Raw genomic sequence first — 11,508 nt, forward strand, 5'->3', positions numbered from 1 at the left:
AAGACGGTGGCCCAATATCTCACAGAAGTGCTTAAGATTAAAACTGCTTTTAATTAGTATATTTTATAATATCTTAGTTTATATGGAATTTTATTGTATCTGTCCAATCTATATTATGCTTTAGGTGTATTTTATATGGATTTATGATTATCGCACTGTAATTATGCCAATAAAGGTTTGTGTTTGTACTGCCATTTCAGGCTGCACCCAGCAGGCAGGCTGGGTGCAGGAAGACTTCAGTTTCTAGTAGCTGGGCCAGCTGAAGCCTGGATTCTGCCCCTATGCTATGCCAATGCCTAGAGCTGTAACCAATAATGTTGTGGCCAGTTTCACCCAACAAAGACTGTGCATCATTTGAACTCAGGGATCTGTATGTCTATAGGTGTGGGGTGAGGGAGATTTCGCGCTTCGGTGGGTGGTTAATGCCCAGGTGAATAGGACCCCACAACTCAGCCCTATGTCCACAATTGTTTCTGTGCTTTTGCCTCTTCCTTTACAGAATATATTCTCCCTCCCAAATACTTTCACTCATAATTTCCCTAACTCTAAACACCTGAAGATGCTTTCCTGTAGCCCAGTGTATAGGCAATTTCTGTTCAAAGGCACCGGGAGGAGATGTGGTTGAGAATATATGACAGACATTTGTGCCTTCTTTTCTTTAAACAGACTATCTACAAATGGAGATATGAAGACAATTACTGAAAGGGAAGTCGTAGGAGCAGCAAAGTATATGGCAGCATCCTGGACCTGTGTAAATGTTCATAATATGACAACATGCTTTCGGAGAAGGAAGCACAATTCTAATTGTCTTTATTAAGACACTGATGAAATATATTGGAAATCACCTGTATATGAAATATAGGAAACCGTGTCCTTATAAGGAGATTCTGGGGAAATTCCTGGAATCTGGTCTGATAGAAACCATGGATGTTTTATAGACAAGGAAAATAGCCAGTGGCTTCTCCTTCTGTGTTTCAAACCATATGGGACTATTTTTTCAACAGTAACAGTATTTCTGGATACTATGTGGTATAAAAAAGCAATCACAAAAATGCTATTGACATAAACTGTATAGGAAATAATGTGCAGATACATAGATATCACTATGATTTACCATGCATTGATTTACACACAATTTCATTTAAATATTTTAATATGCTTAGCTAGAATACGCAGTATTTCAATAATCAAATAATTTTTGTACTACTGTTGGTTAGAGATGCTTGAACAGGGTGCTGATTTTTCAGTTATTAATTTCTAAGTACAAGTATGTATGGGTTATTATTAGAAATTTGCATCTTATTTCCAGTCTGAATTTATTTAATGTCACTATGTATATTTTCAACATGAAAGCTACAAACATTTAAATACTCTTTTCAGTGAAGCAGGGAAAGTTACTAGATGATGTTTCTATTCATATTCCTAATATCTTTTGTTTAATAGAGTCCTTAAACGTAGATCTAAATAAATAGTGATAATTATAGGGCTACATATTAACTAGATATATTTTTGAATATCTTTTATAAATACTATTAGCGCCACTGAGTTGACATGACAATAAATGTTACTTTTTTTAGAAAAAAGCAGTGCCTCAGGAAACAAAGTTATTTTTAAAAATTCTTCCTTAAACTCATATCCTGAATTCCTTCTAAATCCTTCAGCTTGTGCTATCACGTTCAAAACATGAGTCTGCTTCTTTCTCTTTTTTTAACTTTTTGCTTATACGTTTAGGAAACTATTTTTGAAATATGCAAATGAAGAAACAGAGAGAAATGGAGAGTGAGGACTCCCCACCCACGTTACCTGACAGGTACACACTACCTGACAGGTCACAGGAAATTTCCGGCAAAGCCTTTCAGGTCTATATAAAGGACCAGAGCCATGCAGTTAGAATTATACATCATTGCCAGACACAGCATCCAAGCAACTAAGGTAAGCGTTGATTTTAAACTTTATGGCAAAATGAAATCTAAAGGCATTTTTACCAGCTACTCATTAGAAACAAGGCATCTTACTGATTAGAGAATGAAGAAATGACTTGGCTTTTGTTTACTTTGTTATGACAATTCATACAAAAGGAATATGAACTTGAATTTTTAATTCCAAAAAGCAGATTTACCTGAAAGAAAACTCCATTCATACCAGTAGAACAAACATTGAACTAAATGTGTTTAGGTTAGGAATAGCAGCTGACCAACGAGGTTGATGATTGGAATGTTAGAGATCAATGAATATTGTGCTTAAAATCTGTGATTATAGTTGTAATACAGTGAAACGTCTAGAGTCTAAACTTCAGTTTTCCAATTAATACAAAACACATCACATGTAAGTAATTTCCAGTGAATTAAATGAGACATTTCCTTGGCAGAGTAGTCCTGAAAATGTTAGGCACAGCGAGATCCCTTTGGAAACCGACAGGCTTAAGCATTTAAGCATGTCTTCACATTACTAAATTTCATCTGTATTGTGTCCAATATGTCAAGATTGGGTCACTTATCTTGCAGTTAACTAAACTCTCTGAGCATTACTCAGACTCATATCGAGTCTGAGTAATATTTTCATTCATCTTCTAGTTAAGTGTTGTTGTTTTTACTGTGCTTCAGAATTTTGGGATGAATAAGCATCTGAGCAATAATGCATCAAACTTCCCAGACGTCTTCAGTTTCTAATGAACGAATCCTGAATTGAATCCATTTCTAATAATATAGTTTGCCATTAATATTTTTCTTTAAAAAATTGATAATGATGCAAGTGGAAACCTGCGGATGACAAAAACATTACAGAACTGTTTACCCCCATTATTCATTTTCAATGTGTTTTTACATCTATTGGCAGTGCTTCTTTTGTGTTAAAAAAAAGTGCCAATACTCACATATACGGCTGCACTGATTTCCACCTATTCCCCCTTCAGAACATGGGACAGCCTTCCCAAAAGATGCTGGTACTCAGTACCAGTGAGTACCACCACCATCCCCAAAAAAAGCCCTGTCCTTTGGAATATACATTTCAGACCACTGTTTGTCACTTTTGCTTTTACAAGAATACGCATCTACATTTGACACATGGCCACATATTAGGCTCGTAAAACTAGATGCCAAAAGAGAGTACAAAACTTAAAATGGGAGAATCTGTTCAGTTTCACATCAAGGAATGAGTTATTAAAGAACAAAATTTAACAAACAGGATAGTATGATCTTTCAGGGTAACGCTGTGTGTCTTTATTATTCATATAAAAACAATGTCTTATTGATCTACAAGCCTGATTTTTCAAAAGGGCTCACTGATATACCTTGACTAAACTATACTTTCATATCAATAGTCTTTTCAACATGTGTCTTCTTACAGGAGCAGTTTGGCATGGGTCCTTTCACCTGCATTGTCGTCCTTTCATTTCTCTTTGGTATGAGTATGCCAAAAGAACACAAAACGCTCCAGTTTGGCCAATGTGAACTGAGTGGAATATCTTTGCGAGAACTAAGAGACTATTTTGGTGAAATAAAAGAAACTGTTGTAAGTATCTTTTGAAAATCTATGTTTGACTCCCAGTGGTTGATTTGAAACTTGGGCTGCTTACGTCTACTCACAGTGCAATCTTGAACAGAGTAACATCCTTCTAAGGCCAGAGAAGTCAATAGACTTAAAAGGATGTGATTCTGTTTATTTGTTTTTATTTTATTTACAAATTGTGTATCTCACCTTTCTGACCCTGCAAATTGAAACATACATAATAAGATCGCATTTAAAACAGGATTGTTTAGGACTGTGCTGATAAACTTCCAGCATGTTGATTGTCTTTATGAAGAAAATAATAACGGAAACAGCACTGACATTCAGAAGACATTATGTTTTGAAATTAGATTGCTCAGAATTCTAAATATGATATAGCCATCCTATGCAAGTTATTCCAGTTTAAACCAGGTGAAAGCTATGAGCTTCAGCTGGATTAACTGCATAGAACCGCACTGTAAATTGTATAATTCCCAACAGAAAAAGGTGGATAAGAAACTACCATTGTGCAGGCAGCATACATAATAACTCAGTGGCAAAGTACAAATTTTCATGAAGTTAGAGGATGGATATCAAGGCTAAGAAAGCCTTAAGCCTCAAATACTACCCGTGAGTCAAAACTTGGAGACTAGTGGTTTGACTCAGTATTGTATGTTAGTATGTCAGTTAATATGTTGATAATTTTTTTTTAAATGACAATAGGCTTGGGATTGCCTCCCCTGCCCTTGATCATTTGAGGAGTGGGACCAAAATGGGGAGGATAGGCACCAGTGATGATGCTCCTGGAATCTTTCCCTAGTCTCTGTCGTCTTTACCATAGAGATTAGGGGAAATTCCAAGAACATCACCTGGAAGTGACATCATATCTTCCTGAAACTCAACCCTCTCCAGGCCCCCAAAATCTCCCAGCATTTGCTGGCAAAGAGCTAGGAAACCTACATATCAACAATACATTGTGGCATCACAGTGTTCTGAATGGGTAACATAATAGATATAGAGTTATAGTGTTGGAATATACGGTACTTACAAGGCTCTAATTAGTCCCCTTCATTCAAACAGGATGGTAATGGACTAATTTACTTTGATGCTACAGAATTTTCATCCCTTAGAAATTAACTGTGGCCTAAACCTTCCAAAGAACCACATGTCTGGGCTGTACTGCTTCAGAATATGTGGGTGCTCTCATGATTGAACACTTCTTCATACCCCTAAGACTGTCTACATAGGAAAGTTGATAATTCTAGTTTTATCATCCCCCTGACATTTAAATTGCTACAGACATGGATTTTTTGTGGTTTATGAGAGAATATTCAATGATGTGAGTCCGCATCTACAGATGGGTAAAAGGTTTCACCGTTCAAATACAGATTACTCACATAAGATGTCACATAACCCATCATCCGTCACATCCTGACGTTTTCTAGACGTCACCCCATAGGTCAGGAATGACCCGGTGCTTGCACAGGGGATCTTTACCTTTACCTTTTTAACCCATCATGTTGGAGGAGATGTTATCCATCATGTTTCATTATCAAGATGTATGCATCTTGATTTTTAGTTTAATAACTTTTTGCCAACACACTAAAAATCCATTACTGAAGAGACAAAGTAGACAAATTGGAATTCTATTTGGTTACTTTTTGAGTGGAGTAACTCTAAGCATTCTACTCAGAAGTCCCATTGAGCTCAATGGTGCTTACTCCTACTTAAGACCGCAGCCTAAATTGCCTGAATTTGTTAATACTTTTCTTTGTCTGTATCGGCCAATAAAAATATTGTTTTTGATGAGCCTTCTAAAGTTGTATAGCTCTGCATGCTAAATCATTTAACCTCAAAATAGGTGTGGGTACATGGTGAGTTTGGTAAAACAGACACCCAGAGAGTTGTGCTCATAGTATACTCTCCTAAACACTCTCTCCAAGGATGTTCTATTCCTTGATATAGACATAGGGTATAGGTGGCAGTGAATTTATTTTAGTCAGAACTCATTAGACCCTGTGTAAAGGATGCGCGTGTTGACACTTCTTCAGGGAAGGTTTGCAATAGCTACCCGTTGGATGGATGGGATGTATCTTCCAGAAGCCATGTCTACATACATCCTTGTCATCAATCCTGCTTGGAACCTCCTTTCCCCATGTGCCATGTTGCTAACTGGTAGAGAATGGTATGTGGAAGCATTGTGGAGTCATTTAGTAAATGAAAATGCCGAAAAATAGAAGTGGCATGAGGTGAAGACACTGGCCCATACATTAAGCAATCTTGCTTCAAAAACACAACTTGACTGGCACCTTGTTTTCCCTTTCCAGCTGTTTCTTCCACTCATATAATTTCTCTTCTTTTGTGTAATTGCAGCAAAACCAGGATACTAGGACTGATGTGATACTGCTGAAGGAAAGTGTCCTGCTACAAACTCCAGTAAGCACAGCTTCTTTCAAATACACAAGCACTCAGTTACTAGTTTCTGGGGGTCAACATGAGTCCATTTCTGAACAGAGTATATATGATGGAAGAATTACTACCAGAGACTGTACCTCTATAGACCTGGATCCACCAGAGCATTTCTATGGACAGAAGGATTTCCACCCTTGGGGTGTAATTTTCTCCCCCAACCACCCCCTGCTGTTGCAGCAAGAGGGAGGAAGGCAAGAAAGTTGTGCTTCACTGAAATCCTTCTATCTATGGAAAGGACCTGGTCGATCCAAGTCACAAGTTTATAAGAGCAGCCTCTCTCATACTGATCCCTCAGCACCTTTCGAATGGAGCTCAAGTTACCTTCCATGATATTCCAGTTAGTTGTTGTTTCTTTAATCTAATGATTTTCATGGAATAAACATAATTCCATATTTGACCCATTTTTTACCTAGATCACAGGGGCATAAAATTATAGAATCACAGAGTTGGAAGGGACCACCAGGGCCAATTAGTCCAACCCCTGCACAATGCATGAAATTCAAAACTATCTCCCCCTCACACACCCATGCCCAAGCTATTTGTGTATGACTGGAGTGTGACTGGTTCACACACGCTCTGGTTTATCACTGGTTGACTGTGGCAATGTGTGATTATGTGCATGTGTGAGCGAGCCATAGATAAAATATTTGAAGCATCAAAAATGTACTCCTTGCCAATAGAGGCAGTTCACAGATTTGGTTGAATAGCCATATCTTAAGAGATCAAATAAAGTACATGTGTTTGTGATATAGAGTACCTAGATAGTAATTTAAATCAGTTGTTGGAAGAAATGTGGATATATCCATGTAAATCTCACAAACTTTGTTCTTGCTTTAAGATGTCAGAGAGCTGCTGCTTACTTCGCCACCTGCTGAGATTTTACATCGAAAGTGTTTTCAGGCACTATGAAGCAACAAGCAATGCGCTTAAAAGGAAAACCAGCATCTTAGCAAACACCTTTCTCCACATTAAGACAACTCTGAGACAGTGTGTAAGTTATTCCTGACTCTACATCATTGAGACGAGATCTACTTTCAGTCACTTGTCCTTCCTATGCACAGAACAAGCTGAATTTGCGAAGGTCATAGTGATAAAAACACTTGCACATAGTGATGAAAACACAGCTTGAAACTAGCTTGTAAGCAAATAAAGAGGGCTTCTGTATCCAGGGTTGTCTGTATAAAACTAAATTTTACTCAGCAAAGAAAAGCCAACATATTCTCTTGTTTGACTTTGGTCTATGTAATGATTCTAACATTTTCCCTTTGTGTTGTTCATTAATCAGCATGATCAAAACAAATGTTCCTGTGGAGCAGAATCCCATAGAAGATACAGAATTGTTCTGGAGGAATATGAAAAGGTAGCCTATTTGTTTTTATTCATATTGTTCTCCCTTTGAAGATTCTGTGTGTGCTAAAACACACAGCAAAATGTTCTAGGGAGTTTGGAGTGGGTATATCAGGTATAATGCACAAGAGCATAGGGCTGTTGAAAAAAAATTCGGTAAAATTCAGATTCGGCAAAATTCGGCCCGTTTTTATTTGGGAAATGCCGAAGTCCGAACTCCCCTGCTTCGAGTCCGTGCAATTTGGCATGAGATCCGAGTTCAGGGAACAATTCGGCTGAATAAAGCAATTAAAAACACAATCGCACCTTTCTGCGGCTCCGGGGGGGCATTTTTGGGGGTAGAGGTCCCAAACTTTCAGCGTAGCTTGAGGGGACCCTTCTTGCAAGAACCCCCACGTTTTGTAAAGATTGGGTCAGGGGGGGCTGAAATATGGGCCCCGAAAGGGGTCCCCCCTTTGCAATTAGCAGAGCTTGCCGCCCACGCCTAAAGCTCCCAGCCCTGACAAACAGCTGAGCTGCCGGGAGCAAGGGCAAGGCAGGTGCGAAGAAGTTTGCAAACCATGCAAAGCAACACATTTGCAGCCATGCAAAGCAACACATTTGCAGCCATGCAAACCATGCAAAGCAACACATTTGCAACCATACAAACCATGCAAAGCAACATGTTTGCAGCCATGCAAACCATGCCATGCAAAGCAACACGTTTGCAGCCATGCAAAGCAACACCTGACACCTGGGAGTTTGCAAACCATGGAAAGGGACAGAGGCAGCTAGCTATGCATAAGGAGCAGGAGGGGGTGGAAATTCCCCTTTTGCATCGGACTCAGGACCAGGCAAATGCATTCTTTAAGTCACAATTTGAAAACCAGTTTTGAGCAAGCATCAAAATAGACCTAACCGATCTTATGAATGAGGGAAAACCTGAGGACACACAACTGAAGCCCCCCACCTCAAACTAGGGAGAGAGAGACTCAGGGGGCACCCCCCCTCAGAACAGGCGAAAGCCCCCTTTGGCTTCCCCCCCCACCCACAGAAACTGCTCCCTCCCCACACACACAGAAACTCTGCTTCCCCCCCAAACACACACACAGGAGAAAAATTATAAAGAAAAGCCCCAAAATGGGTCTTACTGTGGATGTCTTCTGTTCCATCAGGGGGTACACCCCCCCCCCGCAGAACAGGCGAAAGCCCCCTTTGGCTTCCCCCACCCACCCACAGAAACTACTCCCTCCCCACACACACACAGACTCTGCTCCCCCCCACACACACACACACAGGAGAAAAATTATAGAGAAAAGCCCCAAAATGGGTCTTACTGTGGATGTCTTCTGTTCCATCAGGAGGCAACCTCCGCCCAGAACTGGCGAAAGCCCCCTTTGGCTTCCCCCACCCACCCACAGAAACTGCTCCCTCCCCACACACACACAGACTCTGTTTCCCCCCCACACACACACACACACAGAAGAAAAATTATAGAGAAAAGCCCCAAAATGGGTCTTACTGTGGATGTCTTCTGTTCCATCTTCTTCGCACCTGCCCCGCCCTTGCTCCCAGCAGCTCAGCTGTTTGTCGGGGCTGGGAGCTTTGGCCGTGGGCTTACTTTTCAGGCAACATTTCATGAACAATTGTAACCTTGCCAAATTCATAAAATGAAAGCCACTTACCTTACATCCATATTGCTTTTTGATATCCCCATACCTGCAAACAGAAAAATCTGAGACCAATTTTATAACATAAGGATTACAAATTACTATCAATAATAATATCAGTGTCTCAATATGTATACAATTAAGATAGCTATGACTGTATTAAAAGTGTTTATGTTTGTGAATTACTTATTTCCATTGGAAATGAGCCAGTGGACACTTAAACTGATACAGTGCTACCAAAATAGTGGCTTGGATCCACAAAATCTACAATTGGTATGGACTTTCCCGCCTTCCCCCTCTTGCTACTGCCCACAGACCATCCCGAAATTCAGTTCCTGGGGTTCAGGGGAACCTCATGAACAGCATAGGGGGGACACAAAGTGTGTGTGGGGGTCTGAGGTGGGAGGGGTAATAGTCAGAAATTGCTCTCCATCTCCACTCTCCTTTCTTTCTTCAGAAAGAGATGGTAGGATTGCTTAACTGCTCACTGAATTGCCCATGTACTGTTGAAGATGAGAGTATTGTTAACATCACTCTACTAATAGGTTCCATCTTTTCAATTGCCTTTGTTCAGTACTGCAACTTTTAAATTTCAGTCATGAATAATCATGTAATATCATCTGAGAATCTATTATGTATTTCTAGCATAGATTATTAACTAAATGTTTAGAAATTGCAGGTAAAAGTTATAGTATGTAACACAAATATATAAAGCCAAAGAGAAATCTCATTGCATTGTCAGCAAACAGCATTGTCAGCAAACAAATACGTACGTGAGAAAAAACATGACCATCAACTTGTTATGCATGCTTTCTTCAGTAATGGACGCCTTTAACACTGTGCTCTTTTCCCCCTGTAGCTGGATAGGAATATAGCAGCAATCAAAGCTGTGGGAGAGATGGACATTCTGTTTGCCTGGATGAGTGATATCAACAATTAACTGCGTACAGGAAAAGCCGTAGAAGAACTTTTTGAAATACAATGACTGTTTTTCATTTCAAGACGTTAAAAGTAATGGGTTGGACTCAACAAGCCATGGGTGGAGCTCCTGCAGTAGCAGGAGGATAATCAGCAAAAATTGCCCCCCTCTTTGCTGACAGAAGTTTCTTTGGGCTAGTGGAAAATCATGTAGAATCCCACCCACCAATTTATTATTATGTATTATTTAATGCTTATTTAGGAGCCCCGTGGCACAGAGTGTTAAGCTGCAGTACTGCAGTCAAAAGCTCTGCTCACGACCTGAGTTCGATCCCGACAGAAGTCGGTTTCAGGTAGCCGGCTCCAGGTTGACTCAGCCTTCCATCCTTCCGAGGTCGGTAAAATGAGGACCCAGCTTGCTGGGGGTAAAGGGAAGATGACTGGGGAAGGCACTGGCAAACCACCCCGCAAACAAAGTCTGCCTTGGAAACGTCGGGATGTGGTGTCACCCCATGGGTCAGGAATGACCGGGTGCTTGCACAGGGGACCTTTACCTTTAATGCTTATTTATTTATTTTTCAAAGTCTGTTTTTACTTTTGTAACACAGTTGTTAGATTCCTTTGATCATGTAGCACTTGGGTTGCCAACCTCCAGGTACTAGCTGGAGATCTCCTGCTATTACAACTGATCTCCAGCCGATAGAGATCAGTTCACATGGAGAAAATGGCTGCTTTGGCAATTTGGACTCTATGGCATTGAAGTACCTCCCTTCCCTAAACCCTGCCCTCCTCAGGCTCCACCCCAAAAATCTCCAAGTATTTCCCAACCCGGAGCTAGCAACCCTATGTAACACTGAAGCTTGTGCACCAGTGTAAATGTTGCAGATTTAAGGCGACTGAGAATCTGGACTGCTGTACCTGTCTGTTTTATCTTTAGAGGCATATACTATAGACCAAACCCCACTGGAAATGTCATATACTACCCAGTAGGGTGCTAGAGCAGGCATGCACAGGATGGATGACAGCTCTGGGACCTTCAGACCTGGAATGATGCTGTCATCAACTGGAGTTCCACATGGAAAGAAATTATTGCTCTCTGGAGTAACTCCATCCTAGGGCTTGCAGAAGCTGTGTTTAACTGGTGGTTCTGTCCCAGGATTCTGAAGACACACAGGCCACGCCTGGCCTGCAAATTCACTTGTTTCTTTCCCCTCATCCTTCCTCTCTCTTGAAACTGCCCTCCCAAGACTTTTCTTTCTTGCCTCCTAAGAAGGAAAATATTAAGTTTTTGTTTAAAATGCTGCAAAGTTTTTTTAAAAAAATACAAAAAGAAAATACCCTTCTTTTTTGCCTTCTTTTAAAAATAGGGACCCAGCGAAAGGCAGAAGGCAAGCTCTTGGGTGAAAACGGTGACTTAGGTGTACAGTGCCTTAATGGAGACTTTCAAAAGCACTGTATATTATTAATTATAATAATGGTATCTATATCCTAGTTGTCTAGATGTCAGGGTCAAAAATAGGTCTCTCGGCTACTATCAGCCATGCTGGCTAAATGGAATCTTCATTGTCGAAGCAATTTGCCTCTGAGGACAAGTTCCTGGGGAGGAGGCCAACAAGAGAGGGGTTTGTTGCCTTTG

The 11,508-nt window shown here is 40.3% G+C and overlaps 1 protein-coding gene across 1 annotated transcript; it reads left to right on the top strand.

Annotated features, from left to right (window-relative positions):
* Positions 1-1,881: 1,881 nt before the first annotated feature.
* Positions 1,882-9,894, top strand: LOC130473313 (interleukin-20-like). The gene is made up of 5 exons (XM_056844836.1): positions 1,882-1,932; positions 3,346-3,510; positions 5,860-5,922; positions 6,797-6,949; positions 9,814-9,894. The coding sequence occupies exons 1-5, from the start codon at positions 1,882-1,884 to the stop codon at positions 9,892-9,894; spliced, it is 513 nt and encodes a 170-aa protein (XP_056700814.1).
* Positions 9,895-11,508: the final 1,614 nt, after the last annotated feature.

Source organism: Euleptes europaea, chromosome 2 (assembly GCF_029931775.1).
Source record: "Euleptes europaea isolate rEulEur1 chromosome 2, rEulEur1.hap1, whole genome shotgun sequence".
NCBI classification, from domain to species: domain Eukaryota; kingdom Metazoa; phylum Chordata; class Lepidosauria; order Squamata; family Sphaerodactylidae; genus Euleptes; species Euleptes europaea.